Source organism: Dermacentor albipictus, unplaced genomic scaffold (assembly GCF_038994185.2).
Source record: "Dermacentor albipictus isolate Rhodes 1998 colony unplaced genomic scaffold, USDA_Dalb.pri_finalv2 scaffold_19, whole genome shotgun sequence".
Taxonomy (NCBI): Eukaryota; Metazoa; Arthropoda; class Arachnida; order Ixodida; family Ixodidae; genus Dermacentor; species Dermacentor albipictus.
In genome coordinates, this window is record NW_027225573.1 from 3,502,053 (window position 1) to 3,526,377 (window position 24,325).

Genomic DNA, 24,325 nt, shown 5'->3' on the forward strand with positions numbered 1-24,325 from the left:
AACGGTGCCACCCTTAGTATTCGATCAAAATGAATATTCCTTGCAAAAGCGCTAGCAACCATTCTTAAACTAAATATGTGCCGCTTGAATCAGTCCGTTAAAAACTTCGTTATGGATTTTTTGGGTAATGAGACAGTTACGGAATTACATTTCTCGCGCAGATATCAGGCTCTTCCATTCTTCCAGTTGAAGAAGTGGAATTGCGTTCAAACGCCGCAGGCATCTTTTAAAAACGTACCGTATAGTTTAAAACATAAACCTCCAATAACGCGTTCAAACCGCGGCAGTTTCTAAGTGAGTCCGTTAAGGTTCCGCACTTTTGACATGCGTGCAGAGAATAGACTCGCCTATCACGAGGCATGCTTTTCATTTGCGTTTCTGCGTTCCCTACATGCCATTGTGTGAATGCTATATTATGCGTCAGGTCGAATGTGCAATAAAAGAAAGCACGTTGAGGGTTGCGTCGCGTGTTATGTGAATGTGATGGACATCTGTGGGAAGCATCATTTGAGCATGAAGCGACGGCCCGTTACGCGGTCAAGCGAAGGTAAAGTCTCTGCCATCGGGTACCATTACAGCAAGGTGCATACGCAAACGTTGGTAAACAATCGTAAACGCAAAGTGTGTTGCGCAGAGTAATCCTTCAGCAAGGGGCTTTACTCGTAGTTAAACATGGTGCCGCTAAAAGTGCAAAAAACAAATCACTCGCTCGTGACTGAAGCGAAATGAAAGCGTCGCTTGATAATAGCAATAGGTTACGGAAAAATGTATTTTCGGCCTACCCAAAGGCGCGACCGAAAGTTGGACTAACTCTGGAAATAAAGACCTGACCTTTTTCCAGAAGGAATTAGGCGAATATTTTCCTCAAGGCAGAATTGAGCATGCGCACAGGGCGAAAGTTCGGCGGAAATAAGAATGGACCAGTGATTATGGTAGTATTCAATACAAAGATTAGTAATGCTTGTTGTGTCTGAAGGCGGAAGTTGAAAGTGTCGCAATAAGTGATACGCGAAGATTTCACCCCTTGTGTTCGGCATGCACGATCAAAGCTGCTGCAGCACCGGAGGAACAGGGGGGGGGGGGAGGGGGGAGGCGTCATTACAGCTTCACTATGATAAGCTACATACGGGTAATCATAGCATGAGTAGCGCAGAAACGGTTACACCAAGGCAAACATAGGGGACATTGTTGTACTCACTAACTAGTGAGTACGCATTTCGCCGCCAGAGCACCATATATAGAGGGCCCAGGAAGGTTTATCTTTATGATAATGAAGACAGAGAACCATCTGCACCATTAACATGCGAATTTACACTGTATTTCCCTAAGTTCTTGAATACAGAATATTCCAGAGATTGCCATAGCATGTGACTGCTTTGACAAACACATTCATTTCGTTCAAAAACGCTTTTGTCCCTTCTAAAGTCATAACACGAAATAGGCGTCAAGAAAAGCCTTGGTTGAATAACGATGCTAGAAAGCTAATTAAAAACTACATTTCCATCGTGTTTCCTACAGGAGAAGTCAAAAGCCACGGGTGCATGAAATTATGAGGGCACTTAATGGGGAGATTAACTTAAGGTTACTTAAACCAAAAAAGTTTTAACGATTCACATGGCTCAAAACTTCAGACAACACGAAAGAGCGGTGAAAACTGTTGAAGAATAGTGGCCGGGAGCAGGAATCCATTCCGAGGTTGCAGTGAGATTGTACTACATACAGTACCAGACAATTATAAGAAGGCATGCTGTGTTATTCGTTATTTTCAGTATGTGTTTACACAGCACTACAATGGCTAAATACTGCATTACACGGAATAAATTCTGGAACATATCTGAAGTTCACTTTAACTATAACAGTGTCATAAAATCACAAATAGAGGGCTAAAATTCTGGCCTAATTCCAGCCACAGCTAATTTCCCCGTTGCTTTCCTTGGCTTCGTTGTCTGCTTCCTTTATATCGTCATACTATGTGTGTGCGTGTGTGCATGTGTGTGTGTGTGTGTGTGTGTGTGTGTGTGCGTGCGTGCGTGCGTGCGTGCGTGTGTGTGTGTGTGTGTGTGTGTGTGTGTGTGTGTGTGCGTGCGTGCGTGCGTGCGTGCGTGCGTGCGTGCGTGCGTGTGTGTGTGTGTTCTTTTTAGAATATCTTAGCACTGGTAGCCAGGAAAAACTCTAGGGACATTCAGGCGCCGGTTCTAATTTACGGACTCGGAACTGCAGTCAGTGCTCAAGGAGAGGGTTTACTGAGGAGACGACGTTACTGGCGCACCCTTCGTCGGGAAATAAATGTTTGCCCTGGATATGGCTTTAAGCCATCTTTGCCGGAGAGTTTCATCCGCTGGAAACTAGTGAAAGTTTAGACCAACCTTTTTCTTGGTGCTCGATTTAGAGCACGGCACGCAGCAGTACGGCGTACTTCTGAAAAATACGGTAAATCACACGCGGCAACTCAGGACAGATTATAAAAACAAATCACTTGCCGCAAGTCACCATACATGCGAGTCGCAGAGGGCCTTCAGCAGCAACACTTCCAAGGGACAGACTGAGCTGTACGAGGCTTTAATAAAAGTCGCTTTAGAACCACCGATGCAGAGGGAATTTCAGAATGGATAACTGACATGCGTGCGAGCGCCCCAAATATATTTATTTGGGTGGCACATCAGGCCGGATAAAATTCACGTTACGTTGATGTATAGGCTTTGGCGATTCGGTGCGGAGTTCAAAAACTGAAACCTTCACCTTTTTATCTGCTAATCATAAACCTAAGAACACTTTATCTGCCTAAACTGATTTAGCGTTTTGTTTTAACGTTCGTTTAATGTTTCTATTCCTAGAAACAGATTGATTTAAAAAGGACAGCCACCGAGCTATAAATTTTCCTAACTAGCCATTGCCAATACGGCACATTAACCGGCACGCAACCTCCGCTGTTACCGGTTAATTGACTAAAGGTAGTTGAGCGCATGCGAACACAATGATAACAGAAGGTAGATTGGACGCACATGCGCCTGCGTGCAATGCGCCTTCTTTTATCCTCGTGTTTTCCTGAGCTCAACCATCTTTAGTCAAGATGCAACGCCAAGCCCACATCGCCACCCTTGTGGACGCAAATGCGCGCGAAATACGATACGAATAATTTGCGATATGAAAGTATGACGAACACGAAAAATAGACAGAAAGAGACAGAATAGAGATGCGCAGTTTATTCAGCATTATTTCATCTTATCATTTGAAGCACCTCATAGGCCGACCTTGTCTTTTATTTTAGCATCGACACTTGGATAGTGTTGATTTTATTAAATCCCTCCAGACGCGACCAGTGAATTCACGGTAAGCGCTGAAATTTTTTTTCATTTTCTAATCTTCTTTGTTTTCCACACTACTTTTACGTGCTCTTCATTTCAATGCTGTTCAGACGCGTTCATGGCCGCTTGCGTACGGGAGACTCCGAAATGACGATGTTAGAATCATTCGGAAATACTATTCCGTGTCACCTGCTGCGATCATCAAAACCCGAATACCGCGGATAATTCAAGCATGTTTTCAGGCATTTGAGATATACTAAATGACTTAAACTGACTATAGCTGCATGCCTAGTGCTGACTTTCCAAAGGAAAAACAAAAATTGCAGTGGTAAACAATAAGAAATAAAAAACGTAACGTCAACAGTTGCGAAGTTCACATACCGATTTTCATCAAGTAAAAAAGAAGTCGTAGTTTGCGTCCCGCTGTTTCTTCTACATTTGCCTTTATATTCGTTCTCGCGGGTTTCATTTGTACCCCTGTTTATCACGAGCATGTATTCGGAACTGTGAATGGTCGTCGGTGCACCTGTAGGGTTTGCCTAGCCTAGTTCACGGCCATCTGCGATTCCGCAACTACGAGACCAGAACCGTTTAGAAGTCGTTCCATATTTAGTTACTCATCGCGATCAGGAAAATACATCGATCGCAATAAATCAAAGAAGTTTTTAGGCATGTAGGACCCTCTGGGCTGTACTTGTCGGTGATAAGGTAGCCTCGGTGCCTATGGGATTATCTGACTGAGCTATGTTGAATGTTCGGCTGCCGTAGTCGGAAGTTCAAATCCCTCTATAATGTGTTTTTCTTTCGTTTTATCCGTGTTCTCTGCGTGTCGGAGTTGGCTCAACGTGCATGATCTCGAGCCGCGGCGTGCGCCGCCTGGTTCCCCGCGAGAGACTCATGTTCCGCTGTCCAGAGGATTTGTCCTGTTTCTATCTCGGTGTTGGGCAGGATTTGGAGTGCTGCCTTTCCGATCCTTCTGTTCATATACCTTCTGTATGCTTCTTGCCAGTCCGTCATCACGGTAAGCAGGGTCTTCTTGCACGTTGCGATGGCCAGGGCTACGCCCAGCTCTTCCGCTGTGCTCGCGTCCTTATCACGTATGGATGTGGATGTAAGTTGTTCGCCCTTCTATTCGACCACGCTGATTGAAAATCAGTCGTTTGTTTTGTACGCGGCAGCGTCCGAGTATCTCACATTTTCTTCCTCGCCGTTGGTGCATTCCATTATGCGCTTGAGCGCCCGTACTCTCGCCTGTCTCCTTTCCTTGTCGTACTCGGGATGCATGTTTCTGGGAATGGTACTTATGTGTAGCTTGTCTCTGATCTCGTGTGGGTTTCGCTCAGGTTGGTGTCTCCCATCCTTGACTTGGTAGCCCAGATCTTGGACCAGAGCTCTTACCGTTTTTGTTAGCTATAGTCTCTCTAGGTGGTTGACGTTGTGCGCTTCCACGAGCTCTTCCTACGTGTAGTGAACTGCAATTTTGAGTAGTTTCACTGCGGAGGTGGAGGGGGACAGGCCCAGCGCATTTTTTTTTTGTGCGCGAGCGTTTTTTTAAAAGGAATTAAAACGAGGATATTGGTAATGGTAAACGTTACGAAGAGATCAGAGGCAGAAATGGCGGAAGCAAGCACATGCGGACGCTTTCGTTCAACCTGCCAGTTTCAACTGTCGAAGAACGAAGGGGGTGCGAGAGGTGACATGAGGAATGGTTGCTCAGTAATTTCAACACTTCGTTTTCCATTTCGAACACGCCACTGGCACATTGAAAAGGCTGGTGCCTTATTGATTCAAACCTCATCCGGCTTCCGCCCCTGCGGAAGGGAACCTAACACGCGTCTTCGAGCTAAAAAGCAGAACGTCGCACTGAGACATCAAATGGGGTGTACGGGACACACGAGCAACCGTTCAAATTTGTTCTTTTTAATGAGACAGCGTTGAGGAGCTCGTGTCGTAGAAAAGCCGGTGTCGTCGGCGTCGGTGGCGTTGTCGGTGAGCGAAAAATTCCGAAATGCAATTCATAAATAAAAGCAACTTGCAAGATGGGCTGGGTGGGAATCGAAACAGGGTCGCCGGAGTCTGAGACGGAGACGCTACCACTCAGCCATGAGTTCGATGGTACAAAGCAGGACAAAAGCGCCTCTAGTGAATGCGTTGTTGCCTTAGAAATGTGCCGTAGAAAGTTATATTGCGGTATCACGGTAATTATGGGCATTTAAATTACAGTAGTCGCAGTTAAACGAGTAGCTAAGTACGTTTCCCCTACATTTCTTCTACGTTTGGCGCACACGTAGAGCCATCTTGCGGCAAACACAGTAGACCCCCTCCTCGCAATGTACGGCGCGGAACCGACAGCTGGCGCACCCCACGTGCGCTTCTCTCCTTCGTCTCGTCAATTGCATGCCGAGCGAATGAGTGGGCGGCGCGAACGGCGTGCGATAACGCTATCGCATTCCACTCTTGTAAACGAAGCTTAAGCGTCCTGCAATTTTTATCGAATGCGAATTATCTCCATATTTTGTAGAAATCTTGGTTCGAATAACCTGTTTCCACCACTCAAAGACTCGGGTCTTTCAGGTTTAGCCGGGCTGCGGTGGACGTCTATCTATAGGGTCCGTGCATTCACGTTTATCATGCACCTTTCTTCAGGTATGTGAAGGAAAGCGATATGTTCAAGGGTATTATACGGAGCCCGTTTTTTTATTGTCACGGGTAGGTTGATTAACTGCAAGAGCTGAGCTATCGTAGCTTTTAAAGTTTGCTGAGATTTTTGTTACAGTTGAGGCCTAATTGTGCTTCCTGGACGAAAAGCCGTCCGAGGCGATGACAGACGGCTCGCCATCACTTGTGCCGGGCACCCCTCTTTGCACTTTGGCGCCCAGCGATATTTGTGCAACACTCATCACATGGATGTGGAGACGTCCGGCTCCTGCTTCTCCAACAGTATATCCATGGACTCGTACAACAACTACACCATCGTGGAGGTGAAGCGATTGAAGAGCAAATGCCGCAAGACAACTAAGGACGTGAGTGAGCACGGCCCCAAAGGACCGTCTACTCGCAAGTTACAATGTTGCGTTTGTGCCTGAAAACAGATTCTCAAGACCTACCTTGGTTAATGTGGCTCTGAAAGGAGTTAATGAGGTAGCTTTCAACGCTAAGAAAAACGCAAGCGTTAATTACGATGTCGTCATTGACATCGCCGATGAAGTATTCCAAGAGCTTCTGTCTTCAACAGTGAAGGCCATTGACGAGCTTCAAGCTTCTTTTCGAGGGACACACGATACCTGATCACGTCAAGGTGGGTTATGCGAGACACTCTGTGGGTCCCTACGTGCCCCAACCACTGTGATGTCGCAAGTCCCAAAAGCTTGGTCATGCCAGCGCTGCGTTCATATGTCAGACGGCATGACTTCACTTCGCAGGCAGCCACGACATGTCTTTATGCACGGTAGGAAAAAAATGAAGTGCTTGATTTAGAACGGACCACACGAGGTAAATTTCAGAGATTGTCCTCAACAGAAAGAGAAGATAAAAATATTGAACCAAACGAGCAAGAGAAGTATGTCACACAAAGGTACAGCAGCGAAAGCGGAGCACCGGAGGAGACTATCGCGTCGTCGACATGAACAAGCTGCCGGTCCAACCGAGATCTCCGTGGCTCTCATCCCCCAGTTCCAGTGCAAGGTATTTGAATCGTCATCGGTGGGCCTCTCCAAGCCACATTGCTTCAAGCGAGCAGCACAAGCCTGGAATCGAATGTATGGGCACGCCTGCTGCCACGCACAGGGGCTTGGACTGTGAGCGCCAGGAACGGCAGTGCAACGAAAAATCACCACAGAGCTCTCGCATCAATGTCATGCTGCGACAAATATTCGACATCCTACAGCCGCTCCAGTCTGGTTTTAACATTCCAGCGGCTCCAAGAGCTGCAAAAATCATGCAAGCTATAGACATTCCCCTAACCACATTGCCGTATCCTCTACGGCTGTCCGCGAAGACGTGTGGGTTTCGCTGTGAAGTATGCATGTACCCGTAGCACAGCAACAGTATGCTGTGCAGCTCCCATCATCATCATCTTCAGCACACAACCGCCTTCCTTCCATTTCACATCCCAACTCTGTCATTCAGACAAAATCCTTCAGCAGTGGGGAGTAGCAGACTAGAGGCACTTCCCTCAGGCCGACCTCTTCATCTTTCCGTCATTGAAAATTGCCCCATGCTCCCTCCCGATTAAAATCTGTATCATCGGGATTTTCCGCCAGACCTGCATTAATTATTTATGGTGAAATAAACATATCCAACCTTATTTTGCTTCTCTATTTGTCCCTTTAAAACTGTCATGAAAGTCTGACACCAAAGTTCCAGCATGAAACGCGCCATTGAATGTCTCTCCGGTGCTCAATATACCAGCTTAGTAGCTCAAAGCGATAGTTTGAACGCTAATCACATTAACGTAGATATTTATCATTTTTCAATATGTGACCAACCCTCATGTAATGTACTGTTTAGGGACTTTTGACGCATACTAAATAAATAAATAAATAAATAAATAAATAAATAATTGGTAGAGAGAAATACGGGCGCCAGCAGAAGACGAAGAGCAAAAAGGCGGTTGTTGATTATGGCTATTACTTTATTTCTTTATGTTATTTATTTTATTAAAATTCTTACCCATATTTTTATTGCACTTCAAAATTACAGTTGTATAGTGCCACGCTCTACTATTCAAAACTACTTCTGCTTAATTTCTAAGCATGCGGAAAACCGCCTGCTTCTTGGCCAATCCCATAGCGGGTATGCGCCGCTCTTTAGGATACAAGATAATACAAGACAAGACGGTCCTCGTTTATGGACAAAATTATTTTGTATCGCCCCAACGCTTTCGAATTTACGACTCTACCTGAAGCCACCACTTATGCCGCAGAATTTCGTCAGATCGCTCGCCCACTTACCGCGCAAACTCATGCCAGCCAGAAACACGGCCGTGACACAAGCTTGACTTTGCCTTCATATTCACCAGGAACGTTGGTATGGCTGCGTGTTCCTTCCTCTACTCCTGGCCTTTCCACACAGTTCAGCTCAAAATATTACGGCCCTTACCGGGTTCCACAGCAGACGTCCCCGGTCACGTCAATGAGTCTGTGGAGCCATCTGCGAACGAGCGGCATCGCGGACGCGAAACTGTTCGTGTCCGCCGACTGAAGCCGCACTACGACCCACCAGTGCTGCCTGTTCCCGAGGTCGCCAGGACGGCTCCTTTTTCGGCGGGGAGTGAATGCAGTGAGAAATATGGGCGCCAGCAGAAGAGGAAGAAGACTGTTGTTGTTGGTGGTGGTGCTCGCACTCGCCCCGCTCTGCCGTTGTCTGTAGCCCTAAACGCTTACTATAAAAAAATAAATAAATAAAAAGGTTCTGCCGGATTTTTCTTTCATTATTTTTCGGTCTCATATGTTAAGGATAATTCGAAGCAATTAAAGCATGAAAGCGGTGCACATGAGATGCACTAGAAGATATTTTAAAATATTGTCAACATATTCTCTAAGTAGCATTGCCTTTCTGGAATGACAGCAACATCATTGTCTGATTACCAACATCTCTTGCGCACGGTCGTAATACATCGGCAGCAGAGGCGGAGACAATGATTGAATTCTGCCACGTATTACGTTCCCTGTATGTCGTCTCCTTTATTCTGGCTTCCAGCTTGATTATATTTTTTTTTACAGATTCCTTTCTTTTTGCTTCTTTACGAATTAAACCTAAGCGGAAGAGCTGGTCAATTCAATGACAAAAAACGCCACCACGACTGTCGATGAAAGGACCGTACTTGTAAAATACTGTTCCCTCACGCTGCGGCGCGCAAGCGTAAAAATATGAACATCGTTTAAGAAAGCCGGCCGGCATATATCAGTTGAGTCCCCGAAAGTGCCACTTTTCTACAAGTGGGTATAGAACTATCGTACCTCTGAGCGGATGTTCGTGACAATAAACACATTGCATTTTCGTATTCAGAAGCATATTCATAGCGATGCCCGTCGCCTGTGTGCGAGGATCACGCGCGAGTAAAAGACGAAGACGAAGCGCCCTTCTCCGTTCGATGCTGCACGAGACGCTGCACGAGATCAACCAGCCAACCGAGCGAGCACGTCGGTGACGATGGCCCCTTCAGCCGCTCTGAAGTTCTCAACGCGTTCCCGGATGCCAAGGCACCCTCACGCAAGACGTCAACGGCGCATTAATCGGGTCCGCCGTCCGGTCTCACTCGGCATCCGACGTCGCGCTGGCGGGGCTGCGCAGCGGGCTTCGACCGACCAATTATCTGTCCGGCTGCCTGGGCGCCACAAGGACTGCAGCAGGTCCCCTCGCCGCGTCTTCCAGCGCAAGTGCCGCTATGACGCCATGTCGGGCTGCGCTGTGGGGACAGCAGCAGCACCTGGCAACTGCAGCCTCCTACCGTGCTTCTGCCTCCGGTACGAAAGGCTACGCGCCTGCAGAGCCCTGGCAAGTGATGTTTATTCATTCGCCGTGAGTGTATCTAGCTGCCCGGCCATCAGTATTATTTCATACACGCAGATAGCACGCTACGTCTCGAGATATCTTCATACTGAGTATAAGATGGGCCATGCTGCCTTTCTGTCCTTTATCAGTCTGGATTGAAAACCTCCTCACAATATTCATCAGTAAGAATGGAACGGTCTCTCCTGTATTTTTGTTTATTCATTTTAATGCTAACGTTGGAGTCCTCGCGTAGGCAATTGTAAGTACGTTTTACAGATATAAGTTTTAGAAATATTAAATCACAAGAAACGTATATTCGAAGTGCCTCTGTGTGCACCCTTGTATCCATATTTTTTGTGCGTATATTTTATCCACGCAGTGGCCGCTGTTCCATGTTTTTAATAAAGAGTGAATAATAGTAGAAACTAAAATTTGATGAGGTAATAAGCAGTCATGGGAGCCCAGTAGCCATCCTGTCACTCTCTAGAGGTCCACGTCATGTGTTAGGTCCTAGAAAGGACGGGGAGGGGGGGGGGGTAAAAATTCCTATCGGGGGTGGCATCAAAAACGCTCGTGCAAGATGGATTCGGAGCACGGTAAATAACCGCGGCGGTAATATTATTACCAGAGTAGTGCGACTCATCATTGAATTGCAGTTCCGACAACTAACTCCCGCCCAACCCACGCAAAAAAAAAGAAAAGACGTGGCGCCCTATAACGTAAAACGTTTCCAATACGTTTTTATTGCAATCTTCTGAGGTCAAGTTTGCGCAACCGCCGACGCAAGCATCACGCGGTGACTCGCGGCGCTGCCTGAAGAGCCCAATCAAACACTCCTACTTTTCTTTGCTTTCGAAATGAATATCATTGTCTACGTTGAAGTGTGTTTCACTTGTAATTGGCTGCCAGGAGGCGAGGAGCACGCTCAAGTGGACAGCGCTTCAATGGGACCGAGCCACCGCACTGGAAGAAATAACCAGATGAAGAGGGTGGTGTCGGCGTTTGTGATTGGTCCGCTTTCTCTTGCTTAGCTTGCGGTGGCTGGTCGAAAATCGCGACGTCGTGCAACGGAAGATTAAGAATGCCGCTAAAACGAATCCTCAGCAAAGAAGAGTTGGAACAGCGCGATCGTTAACGTCCGAAAGTGCTCAAAAACGTTACACGACCACGCAAGCAGTTTATTATACGCGAAAAAAACCATGCTCTCTGGCAGGTGCGAGTAGCCAGTGCCTGAAGGATCGGCGGCAGCCATCTTTTATTCCTTTGGCAACGGGGCAGGCTGCGGCTATTCAGAAGAAAATTCAGACTTGTTCGGCATATTAATGCATCTTTAACACGTACGCGTCACTTTGACGCGGTGAGTTCTTGCGGTTTCTTGACGCCGCGTGACAAGCAGGTGAAGAGGGTGCAGCCCGAACAGTTTTGTCGAATAGCCGAGTGCTAATAGCGAAAAGTCGTCGAATCGGAAGTTACAATTTTTCTTTTGTTCGCTCAATCATGCATAATCACTGTGTACACGTCATATGAGATGGGGAGCAATCCGCGGTTTTCGTGAAGTCGCGTGACAGACAGGTGAAGCGGGGGTGGTCCAAAAAAGTGTTTGACCGATCGCGGAGGACTGATTTCAGAATTGGATTAGAAATGTTTCGGATAATTTTACGTTATAGCACCCCTGGTAGCTAACTGAATCATTTAGATGAACGACAAAATAATTTTGTGTAATTGGCTGTTTCATTATGCAGTTGCGCAAACTCACCAAACATAGAAGGCGACTTTATGCGGGCGGGGTTACCCAGCGGGCATCAACCGACCAGTTTTCTCTCCGGCTGCCCGGGTGCCACAAGGACTGTGGCAGGTCTCCTGGCCACGTCTGCCAGCGCAACTGCCACCATGACGCCATGTCGGGCTGCCCTCTGGGATCAGCAGGAGCAGCAGGCGGCAACTCCAGCATCCTGCCGTGCATCTGGCTCCGGCTCGAAAGTCCCTGCCCCTGCCGAGTGATGGCAAGTCGTGTTTCTTCATTCGCCATCAGTGGCAGTAGCTGTGCTGCCGTCAAGGTGATTTGATAGGCGCCCATAGTACAGTGCGTCACGTGATATTTCTATATCGAATTTACAGGGTAGTGGTCTGTTTGGGGCGCTCTCGGGATGCAGTTTGCATTCGGCTGGTCGAAATCAGGCGTACTGAACACATTCGCGTGGTCTATTCAGAGCGCCGCGCTCCAGCAGAGAGCGTTAGGACGCACTGCTGTATGCCTTGAACCTGAGAGCGCGACCGATATCCGAAAGAACCTCCATCACGCGGCTACTCTGATGGCTGTGGCAGAAGTTAGCACGTCCTGCTGGGGCAGTATTTCTACTGTTTACTATTAGTATATTAATTAGCAGTATACTATTTCTAGTATCGCTGTAAGCCGACTTGGGGCGCCGTAGGAACCAGTCGAGTAAACCTTAAGAGGCACCTTGTTGGCCTATTTTCCTTAAACTATTTGGATTAAAAGGCCTCTACTTACCAGGAAAAACTGAGAGGCATTTCAAGCGTTCAAGTATATTTTTAGAATTTGGTGCTTTCGTTAGAGAACATTCATTATGTTTTTTTATTATGGCGTTTTACATGCCAGAACCAACATATGATTATGACGCATGCCGTAGTGTGGGACTCCGCAAAAGTTTTCAGCTGCTGGTGGTCTTTGACGTGCAGCTAAGCCTAACAGTTGGGTTTTTTTCGCGTTTCGCACCCATCCAAATGCGCCCACCATGGTCGGGATTCGTTCCCGCGACTTCCTGCTTTGCAACGCAATACCATAGCCACTAAGCAACTACGGCGGGTTACAGAGAGAATGTATAAGTCATTATCACGGTTGGACAAAGGAACCTTAAATAGAAAAAGTACCTGTTTGTCCAGTCAATATTATACGCCTTCTTTACATATCTTTCTTCCATTGAATGAAGGTCGGTCTGCACGATAAGAAAAAAAAATTAATAATGCTAGCATATTTATCTTTGTCGACAACTTAAAACGAAGGCTACAGAACCAAATCGCGACTTTTGCACCGCCGCAGCAAGAAGTCCCGCAGTACTGCTGACGTTTTCTTATGTTCGGAAAACACTGTCTTGTTCTTTCAAAGCATAAAATTGGAACAATGTGTAAAAGCCAACAGTAAGCGACTGATATTTTACTGTCTTTATTTATTTGTTTATTTATTTATTTATTTTATTTATTTATTTATTTATATATTTAGTTTACCTTAGAGGCTCGGGGGAGTATTGAGTAGGGGGGAGGGGGGGGTTACAGAAAAATGACAAATATTTAACGCAGAAAGGGAACTACATAATAAGAGAAACAAATAAGTTTGTACATTGGAAAAAAAGGAACACTGTTGAACATTGGAAAAAATACATACAAATTCAAGGGAATACAACGGAAAACAAAGTCCAAAAACAATACAAAGGCGAATACAATACAAAGTCGTACAACAAAGTCAAGTGAACATGTGAAGTTCCAAATGTTCACGAAACTTGGCAGGATCTTTTATTGACACATTATTTGGCAGGCTATTCCATAGTGCGATGGCGTGCGGTAATGCAGAGTTATTGAATGACTGTGTGCGGCCAAAAATGCGCCTAAAGCTGAGATGATTATGAAGTCGAGTAGATGTGCGAGAAGGAGTTTCAAGCGACAAGCGGCTGGACCATGAGTTATTGTAGTATTTATGAAAGAGGCATAGGAGAGCAACAGAGCGGCGGGAATCCATGTCCGGCAGGGGAACATGGCGTTTAATTTTGATAATGCTAGATTGACGACTGTAGTTAGAACTTATAAAGCGAGCAGCACGATTTTGGATGGATTCCAATTTATCTATTAGGTATTGTTGATGAGGAGACCAGATGGATGAGGCATATTCAAGTTGAGGGCGTACAAAAGTTTGGTAGGCCTGTTGACGGATGGTAGATGGCGAGAGGTGCAGATGACGACGTAAAAACCGTAAAGTTCTGTTATCTTTAGCGCATATCTTCTCGTTGTGAAAGCCCCAGGCTAGGTTAGTACAAAAATAAACGCCAAGATATTTGTAAGTAGAGTCACGGGGAACTTCCGACGAGCAGATTTTGTAAGGAAACTTAGTATATGATTTCGTACGAGTGAAGGAAAGAACGCAGCACTTAGACGTGTTAAGTGTCATTTGCCAACGGTCGCACCACTGATTAACTAGGTGAAGGTCATTTTGTAAAATAGGTGATCATCATGACAGTTAATCGTTCAGTAAATGACGCAGTCATCCGCAAAAAGTCGTATGCAGGAGGAAATGTTGCTCGGTAAGTCATTTATAAAAATTAGGAAAAGAAGAGGGCCTAGCACACTACCTTGGGGTACACCTGACGTTACACAACAGACGTGGAGGAGCTAAAGTTATTCACAGATACGAACTGGTGCGGATTAGACAAGAAATTGCGAAGCCAAGATAATGTTAATGAGCCGATCCTAAGAGCAGTTAATTTAGCTATTAGACGGCAGTGAGCAACTCTGTCAAAGGCTTTTGCATAGCCGAGAAGGATGCAATCAATAATTTTGCTATTATTCATACCATAATGTAAATCTGACGTAAATTCTAATTGTTGGGTGTCACAAGACAACGCTTTACGGAAACCATGTTGATATTGAAAGAAAAAGTTATTAGATTCAAGATGGTGGGATTAATGGGAGGCAGTGCTGTGCTCGAGAAGCTTACAACGAATGCATGTTAGTGAAATGGGGCGGTATTTACTAGGTGAGTGTCTGTTTCCATCTTTGAATATAGGAATAACTTTGGCTATCTTCCATTCAGCAGGAAGAAGAGCTCTTGATAAAGACTGCTGAAAGATGTAGTACAACATCTGACTGGATATAGCTGACGTGTTTTTTAGAATTTTAGAATTAATATTGTCAATGCCACATGAGGTAGACAGCTTTAGATCGCGTATTAGTTATGAAATGCCTTCAACACTAATATTTATAGGGGACATGAAGCGGTAATGAAAATCGGAGACACAGGGAACGGAGGAGCAGTCTTCATTGGTGAAGACCGAGCTAAAGAACGAATTGAAAGTTGAAGCATACTCAGATGTAGGGACAGGAACATTGTCAGCGTCAGGTAAGTTACTGTATTACCGTCACGGTCAGGAGAGATAGCTTGCGAAAACTTTCTAGGGTTAGTGTGTAGAAGTGAGGACAGATCTTTGGAAAAATACTTCTTTTTGGCTTCACATATTGCTAGGCAGTAAAATTTTAAACAATCCTTATATTTAGACCATGCCGAGGGACATGATAGCCGTTTAGCAGCAGCAGGGTATAACCTTTTCTTTTTATTTCAGAGTGATCTAAGTGATTTATTAAACCATGGGTTACGTTTGTCATTAGATACAGTGACTAGTCGCACAAAGTTGTCTACTAGGAGTGACATAATATTTCTAAATGAATTCCAATTCGCTTCAACAGACTTATTTGTAAATGATGGAAGAAACGTTTTCAGAACGAAAACCTCAAGTTCATTGTTCATTTGTTCGTAATTTGCTTTGCTATAATCCCTGATATCCTTACGTTCAGCACCAGCGAATTTCAATTGAGAACTGCAGTAGATTATGGTCATTAAAACCATCAAGTTGCATGACAGGGCTTATGCTATGTGGCTCTGTTGCGAGAATAAGGTCTAATATGTTGGTACCACGGGTAGGCTCAGAGACGATTTGCGTAAGGTTGAACTCTAAACACAGCTCAATAAAATCACCTGAATCAATGCTCCATCAAGACAAGCGAGACCAATTACTATCAGGGAAATTAAAATACCCAAATAGGTAGATTTTATTAGTGGGAAACTGTTCAAAGGCCCTGGTACTACTTTTATGAAGATCGGACACGAACAAGCGGTCAGCGGCAGGTGGGCGACAACAAACACCCATCAGTAACTTCCCGTATAAAGTAGGACAAGCCACCCAAACTACCTCAAGAGCCGTGTCAGTGTCAACGAGAAAAGAAGGAATAGTTTTATTGATGGCCACCAACACGCCACCCCCCTTCTTATGTGGACGATCATGGCGATAAATGGCGTACTGATTAGAAGAACGAAATAACTCGGAGTCACCTACATCTGCATTAAGCCAGGTCTCGGTTAGCAATACAGCATCAGACATGCTATCTCCAAGATATGATTCAAGCAGGACAGGTTTTGGCAACAGACTGCGGATGTTAGTAAATCATACTGAAAGTGAAGGTGCACGTGTAGTTGATATCCGCTGGACTTTAGCACTGCGCACATCGGCAACTAGCTATCGAGCAGGTACTACAGAATCAGAACTGTCGTAAATATACGTAGTATTATCGATACAAAGTTAGTTCGCCTTGTTCAGTTCTCCCATGCCCGAGAAAAGAGCCCATTTGGGCGTCAGTCAAAGTCAAATTGTCAAACGCAAAATTGCGGTGGTGCCTTCTGTTGTCTGTTCGTCGCTTCTGCCCCGATTATTAATATCTTCCCCGGTAGTCAAAATGAATCTGGAGTGTCTGCCACTACGGCGTGCCTCATAACCAAATCGAAGTTTTGGCACGTAAAACCCCAGAATTCATTTATTCCGCCTCTGACCTTACGGAGAGAGACTGATGACCAACATGAAAAACAAAATACTGTGCAGGCGAACAAAACAAGGTTTTACACCATCCACGCGGAAACCAGGTCAACCCGTCTGGGATTCACAACCGTCGACGCCGGCGTCGGTTGCGCGTTCGACATCATACGGTCACTTCGCGGCTCGGGTACAGGCTGCTTGACTGCCTGCTCAGAAATCGATAGATATCGACTGTATAAATATCGATTAGCGTCTGAAATTTACGCCGAGATAATGGTATCTCCCAGAACTGAAATGAAGGAGTCATGCAACGTCGGAAGAAATCAAAGCCGAAGACTGTGCCACACTCAATCGCCGGGACTCCGCTGCATACAAATACACGTGCAGAAAACTGAAAACCCGTAGCCTTCGCTTCGTGCCACAGAATAGTTGTCAGCGAGTAGTATTGAGTGTGAATTGGTTTCGATGTACTTCTTGTGGTTCATTTCCTGCTACTTTATTGTTGTTCATTTTAAGTGCTGGCCCAGGAAGGTCACAACCCTTAAGTGTACTGTTTAACTACGCGTATAATATTAACAAGTGTATAAGCTTGTCCTTCATACTTCGATGCAATGTATTGCCCGATGTCCAATAACTGCCTCCGTATGGAGGCTTGCACTATGTGTTAAATAAAAAAATAATTACCCGCAGTGGTTGTCCAGTGGCTAAGGGGTTGCACTGCTGAGTGCGAGGTCGCCGGTTCGATCCTCGCAGAGGCGGACGCTTTCCGAAGTAGGGCGGAATGCAAGAACGGCCACGCATGCCGTCACTTGGGTGCGCGATGAAGAACCCCACCGGGTTGAAATATACTCCGAAGGACGCTCGCTACGGCGTGACTCATAATAATATCGTAGATTTGGCTGGTAAAATGGCCGAATTGAATTTAAAAAAAAAGACTGCGCAACGGACACAAACGTAATTTAGTCGAATACCAGAGGAATTCTCTGAAAACGGATGTACTCTGCTGTGGTTGCACAGTCTGACTAAATTTACCAGCAGCACTTCTCATTTTATGACGTGCTCGTCGGGGCACTCAAATCATTTAAGCATGCAGTAAAGCAGCCAAGACTAAAGTGGTGGCGCGCACACATCCCTAAGCGTTCTAATCTCTGACGGCCAACGTGCCACCAATGTGTTGCGGGAGTTTTGCTCCGATGGTTTTGTAAGCGTTAATTACCAGCAAATGTACACTGTGGGTATTCTGCACGCAATCCATTATAAGCAATAACTTCGCTATGATTAGCAACTTCCTAGAAAACTCGGAATTTCAACATGATACAGTCGTATTTCAACAACGTCTGAGATAGCTGAACGCATAAGTTAAGTGAAATGCATAAAAAGACATCCTCGCCGCATAAGAATAAAAAAAAATATACGACTAAATCAAATATTCGGCCATATGTGATGTCCTTCTAAAGCAAGTATAATGAAAGTGCGCTATTCTCAACTGTCGTCTTACCTCAGTGGTCGATGAGTATTAGGAACAGCTAGGACTCCATTTGTGTTGAAACCATCAACAACAAAGGCTCGGTGTGCTTCCACTCTGTGAAGAAGTATGACCAGCGAGGTTGTGTATGTGGGCCGTTTAATGGCGAACTACGCCTACGCCCGGGTCGGTCCGGCATTGCACTATCTTCGGGATCGTACAGCGTAATCGGAGTTTTCTATCTACACACGGACACGATGCTGGGGGAACTAGCCGTAAAGAGCTTCGGTATAATTCGCTGAAAAATTGGTTACGTCTTGTTGTTTTTAATTAATAACGAAATAATTAATGGGGACTACGAACGCGGAAGGAGTCGCACGAGCGCGTTCATACGGCAGCGCCAACGGACGCTAACGAGCCAGCTGTGGAAGACGGCGATGACACTGGAACCAATCCTGATGACGATAGTTTTCTCTTAACACACGGATACGAACCTTGGGGAACTAACCCTTAGCAACATCACCGTAAAAAATCTTAGCGCACCTAAGCATTTAGGAGTTGCCAATGCGCAACATTAAAGTACAATTGAACACCGCTGAGTAGTCCTTCCAGTTATGAGCACTTCATGAGCTTTAAGGCGAGCGCGTTAAGACGCATGGCCTAGCACAAGGCTGGTGGACTTTGATCCGTGACATAATGCTATCTTGCCCCCCTGCCATGGAATCTAATGGAGACGCTCTCGAGTAAGTCACGGTGATGTTGATGTCGTTGCATTCGTCACTCCGGGCTTGGCAATCATGATTTCATGAGGCAGAGTACAAAGGCCTAGGAACCGCCCAGTGGGTAACACGCGCGGCTTCTGAACGTGGGTTCGTACGTTCGAAACTAAACACAACCAATGTGTTTCCTTTCTACTTTATTCTGTTTTCTTGTTTTAATTTCTTCATAGCGATTACCGAAATGAAGTTAGGACGCAGGCGACAGCTTCCGCGGCCAAGGAACGCGCTGATAACACAGTCTTCCGAGAGCGAGAGCGAGGTTGACGTGATAGGCGGTGATGCCCCCTTCCTTTCGCGCGCACATTTCCGTCGAGTCGCGCCTTCCTGTAGCCTTCCTGTAGGGTTGTCTGCCACTCCGGCTTTATCTCATAACACCTAACACTTTGTTAATTCTTTGGACAAAGTGTTACTTCCTAACACTTTGTCCCTTCCTCTAGACATCATCAACCTCCACAACATATAAGGAATATCATCGGAAGGAAAAGTGATGGTTTTTGTGCCTCGGATTATAGCGCGCTTTCACAAAAGGGACCGATAATTGTTTCCATTCCCGGTTCTCGGAATCATACACGCCGAAGGATTTGGCCACAATACACGGAAATACAATCTCCGTGGCCCGTGTCATCTGTCATCCTTATTTCAGTCATTTTTTCGCACTGTATGCCATCGTAAGTCGCCCTGTCAACAGACTCGGCAAACGACCGTGTTCAAACTATCCAGCTTGTCCACCAGTGTAGCTACACTGCCGGCATTACTCACTCGCGCACGTAGTGACCATTAAACGAATCTGTCCGCGACCACCTACACGGTGACATCTTTATTTACTAGGATTCCTCTCTTCGCCAGCGAGTCAAGCTGGCTTCACACAACGCAGCAAAACCCTCTGACAAGCATCACGTGACTGAGCCGCAACGAACTGTTCCGCCAGCTGCTTATCTGCTTCGTACTTGTGTGCGCAGTGATTGGGCAACACAGAGTCACCTAATGCTCGTCAGCACAATTTGTTCCGTCACTTTAATCCAACTTCAGTGTGTGCCTAGAAGCGGAAACGCAGCGCGAGAAAGAAAAAGAAAAACACAGGATGTGTGTGTCATTGAAGCCCACTAGCCTCTTCATTCGATCGCCAGTGATGCCTTCAGCTTTCTTGCCGTTTTCAACGGGAGTCCTTCGCACATGCTTAATTTTCCTGCCCGAAATGGAAGGCGAACGCATTACACCTTGGTTTACAATGGGAGAGTATTTCAGCAGTATTGGAAGACTCTAAGCAAGTAAGAAGCGTGAAACACGAAAGAAAATGTTGCGAGCTGATCCGCTTCATAGTGCATGGCTTGGCACCTGCAGCACGCGGTCAGGGTTGTCCACAGTCTCCCTGATCGTAGCGGAGCAAGAGGGTTCGATCTCTGAGGCCATGTCTTGCCTAACTGCCGCTCCCGAGACTCACGCTTTGCGTTCCTCGCGAGAGAAAGACAAGCCTCTTGAAAATTGTTCCGAACTATAGTAACACGGGACATTGCTGACTAATGAAAAACAGGGGCGTCTGGTTGACCAGCGAAAAAAATTACCATTAAACTTTGACTTATTGTGGGCTACCATCAACCTGTGTACTGAAGCATCGGTAATTGTCCTTCGTAACCGCTGCCGCATTCTTCAGCCATGTCATTACCATTGGGCAGCTGCGAAGCACTGAAAAAGTTTACTCCGGTGAAGCGCGTTACTCATTAAGAATGGCCACTAGTCAAAAGAAGCCGTTCCAGCCCAGAGAGCGATGGCCTTGTGCTGCCGTCTGGTTTTCTACCACAAGGATTCAGAGGTGGCCTGCAGTGGCATGGTTCAAGCACTTACATGATGTTCTGAGGGCAGCAAGATAAGGAAGGTGACAAAGATAGGCACGCCTTGAACATGTTCCTAACTTCCTAACTTTGCAGCCCGGTCCGCCTGTGCGTGGTCGACGGTGGGGACGGCGGCTCTGCTGTTGGGCGCGTCCTGCTGGTGCAACGCGATCCCCCGAGATGGCGCTGACGACAGCGCCCATTGTTCCTCTGCTCTCTAAGCCATCGCCCCGCTGGCTTCCATCAAAGGTGATCAATTCTATCAGATTTTCGAGGAAGTATTCTGTACATATATAAAAGGCTTTGCAATTAGGCATAACATCAGCACTACCCACCAGCAGGCAAACTGCTAAAGCTGATCTTCTTCTCACCCAGAGAACAAGAACTCCACTACAGACGAATTGCAGTCCTAATATTTATCGATATAAATAAACTGACACGGTTTGTTATGACATTCTTACAGAGAATCATCCAAAGTGTAGGATTACGCTTTGCCTTTCAAACAGACGGTAACGTGTTACAACGAAAGACTTCACTTCCTCAGCACTAAATACAACAAAAAATGAGTGTACCAAAGGGCACCGTTCCACGGTGTGTTCTTTTCAATTTTTATACGTAAATTATTCCCCCATCCCTTGACGTAGCGTATAGCACAGTTCAAAATACAGTACATTGTACCAGCACAGCAAATGTGTGCACAACTCATTATTTTCCGTATAGCGGAAACTGTACAACGTCGGGGAAATTGCTAGTGGCGCCACCTCATTGTATTCAGCCATGGCCGCTCATTCAACAGCACGCGCTTCTTCGGTCGTGGTATTGTGTGTGAACGATCATTTGTGAAATCACCGGAACCACTTTTCACATGTTACCCGCGAGAAAAAAACAAAACCAGTTGAGGCAGTTTTCACGTTTTTGTTGCGTCAATTGAAACAGTGTATGGAAGCGTAATCACAACTTCGCCCACGAACAATAGAATTTCGAATAGCAGCTGATGAAGGCTGCGCTGTTTCAGCCAAACAGTTGAACAGTGACTTAGAGTCCCTAAGGAATTCTTACGTGTAAGTACGAAAAGAAATATAGTGTAAATGACCTTTATTTATTTATTTATTTATTTATTTATTTATTTATTTATTTATTTATTTATTTATTTATTTATTTATTAAAGAACACCCATAAACGCCCTGCAGAAGAGGGTATTAGAATTGCGGGAGGGGGCACACGAGTATACAGTCATAACAATTTCTAAAGAATACAACAAACGCGCCTAAATACGCGACTAAATACGCCGACACGACCGTATGTGTAGTAAAATCAAAGATGGATAAAACGAAATTAAAGGTATATTAGAATAAATTCAAACATTGAAGCACCTAGAACTCAGAATACATAAAAGGCAATCAAAGAGGATAATTCGAAAACAAAATCTACCGGATGGCAAAGGTACCGAAGGAACACAACATAGAATGTATCTCATTCAAAAAGAATAGAAAAAAAACTTCCACATTGCACAGAGACATCCCATTATGACATACGTACGCAGGATTTGTTGAAATTTGTCGGGGTGAACTTCAGTAGGCAATGCCTGATGGTAGATTATTCTAGCGAAGTATGAATCTGGGTATAAATGACTGGGCGCAAAGATCTGAGTGATACACGCCGGGCTTTGACTTAGAGAGGGTGATCTCGGCGAGAGAAAATGACAGAGCGTGAGTGAAAGAAGTCATCAATGCAAACGCTCGTGATGGTGAAGTTTATGAAAGAGCGATAGGCGCGCGTGTTGGCGGCGTAGTGATAGCGGATGCAATTCGGCACGATTCTTTAAACACGCAGCACTAGTGCGGGGGATAATCTGTAAAGATAAAGCAAGCAGCGTGGCTTACAAGGATTCAAGGTTACTCACGATGGAGTCCTGGTTCGGACCCCAGGTGGCGCATGCATATTCGACTTTGAGGTATGACTAATGCGGTATATATGCTAGATCTTTCTTTAAGTGTAAAAACGCTTTGTTTAGTCTGTGTCCTATTATTTCAAATTTGCGGGTAACAGATGCAAGTGTAACGTTGATTTGATGATGAACATATTGGATCCCATTGAAAATTGACTCCTCAACAATCTTTTTATCAAGAGATTATGACGTTGCAATACGAAACGAGGAGCGTGAAAATGACATGCACTTAGCTTTAGCATAATTAAAGACCATTTGCCAGTCTGAACACCATGTACTCAAAGCGTTTAGGTGTGGTTGCAACGCTTCACGGTTAGGCTCAGTAGAAATTTTACGGAAAATTGCTGAATCATCGGTGAACCATCTTATTCGGGACGACATGCAGTCAGGCAAAGAAATAATACAGACTTTAAAAAGCAAAGCACAAAGCACACTCCCTTGAGGAACGCTGGACGCAACAGGAATAAAGTAGGAGTTTTGGTGTTCATGGTGGACGTGTTCTTGTTTAAATTGGATTATTTCACTAGGAAATATTTTCTTGCCGTCGCCCGACTGCCCCGGAGCTGATAATTTCATACCTGCCTCTGTAGAGCACTTCGAGTCAGCCTGGGCAATGTTAGTGGATTTGTCACACAATACAAGTGCCACGCAAGGATTACAAAGGGCTTGTTTTCTGCCCTCACGGTGCCAGGACCAGTGGCCACGCTGTGCTTCGGCGAAGCTGCAGAAACTGATCGACGCCCGAGAATCGCACGCTGCAGCATAACTGGCATCACGCAGGAGGTGATGTATGGTATGTGCACATCGGCCATTGGCGACATTCTACTGCGAATCGAACGTTAGAACTAACTTATCCATTATTTGGCGTGTGAGTGTTTCAGCAGAATTTAATGACATTTTACGATTAACCTTTGCAAACCAAGATGGGAAATGTAGAACGTTTGTCCAATTCCTTTTGGAAGCGTTGCCATTGGGATAGGTCGCGGTCATGTTTCGGAAACGACTGCTTCCGAGTAACACATTCTACAGTAGAGGAAGACATGAGGCAGCAAGGGTCGCAAGACTGAGGGAGAATCATTGAAAAAATGTAATGCAGGGTTTTAGGTGCGAAAAACACGATCTGATTATGATGCAAGCCGTACGAGGGGACTCCCGAAATTTTGACCAGCTGGGGTTCTTTAACGTGCACCCAAATCTAAGTACACAGGCGTTTTCGCATTTCGTCCCCTTCGTAATGCGCGGCCGCCGTGGCCGGGATTCGGTCGCGCGACCTCGTGCTTAGCAGCCCAATACCATAGACACTAAGTAACAATGGTAGGCGAGGGAGAATTGTAGTCAACTGCTAGAACGACATGTTGCTCGTTAACGACCATGCGCGCATGCCCGGTTACCTGCATGCGGAAAAAATCGGTGAGTTTTCTCGGCCCAATTTTGTTGCAACTGGCCTGCGCACTTCGACCCTCGTCACCGTCCTTGAGCGAGATTGTAATCCAACGAACAGCGGTTTTTATATTGTTTTACTAAATGTGAGACCCACAGGGGTGATTGGCTAACATTTGACCCTCGCAGTGCCCCGACCTGCCGGCGTGCTGCCCTTCGGCGACGCTGCGGTGGCTGCTCGATGCCGGAGAATCGCACGCAGCAGCACCGCCACGAGCAGCGCTGGCATCGCCACGTGCATTGCATGCTGCAGCTGCTGCGCCTCCAGCGATCCAGTATTGCCGAGCGGGGTCACGTGGGCTACTGGTTCCGCAGAAAGAGTCCGCGCGCGTGGTCAGCACGTTTATGTTAACGCTTTTGCTTTCGTGATTAGTCACTTTTTGTTCTATTACTTCTGTAATATATCAATAAAAATGGCTTTGATTGTCTACTCGCGTGAGGTCTATGCTAAAAAGCTGTCGTTTCGGATCC

At 45.8% G+C, this 24,325-nt stretch overlaps 1 protein-coding gene across 7 annotated transcripts; it reads left to right on the forward strand.

The window, feature by feature from the left end:
* The first annotated feature begins 9,423 nt into the window (after positions 1-9,423).
* LOC139052168 (uncharacterized) lies at positions 9,424-24,284 on the forward strand. Of its 7 annotated transcripts, none has more exons than XR_011509757.1 (5): positions 9,424-9,772; positions 11,543-11,803; positions 20,563-20,715; positions 23,106-23,207; positions 23,984-24,284. XR_011509757.1 is itself a non-coding variant. In XM_070529248.1 (5 exons), exons 1-4 carry the CDS (start codon positions 9,459-9,461, stop codon positions 23,178-23,180), a joined length of 834 nt encoding a protein of 277 aa, XP_070385349.1. In that variant the 5' UTR covers positions 9,424-9,458; the 3' UTR covers positions 23,181-23,207; positions 23,984-24,284. The 7 variants fall into 7 exon arrangements, 3 of the variants coding, with proteins under 3 accessions (XP_070385349.1, XP_070385350.1, XP_070385351.1); XR_011509758.1 differs by having other exon boundaries at positions 11,597-11,803; XM_070529248.1 differs by having other exon boundaries at positions 9,424-9,803.
* Positions 24,285-24,325: the final 41 nt, after the last annotated feature.

Bases quoted from the DNA above. Each gene is read 5' to 3' on its own strand.
- LOC139052168 (XM_070529248.1), top strand. From the start codon at position 9,459: ATGGCCCCTTCAGCCGCTCTGAAGTTCTCAACGCGTTCCCGGATGCCA. The intron at 11,804-20,562 runs GCAAGTCGTGTT...CTAACTTTGCAG, and splicing joins CCTGCCCCTGCCGAGTGATG to CCCGGTCCGCCTGTGCGTGG. The intron at 20,716-23,105 runs GTGATCAATTCT...TCACGGTGCCAG, and splicing joins CCCGCTGGCTTCCATCAAAG to GACCAGTGGCCACGCTGTGC.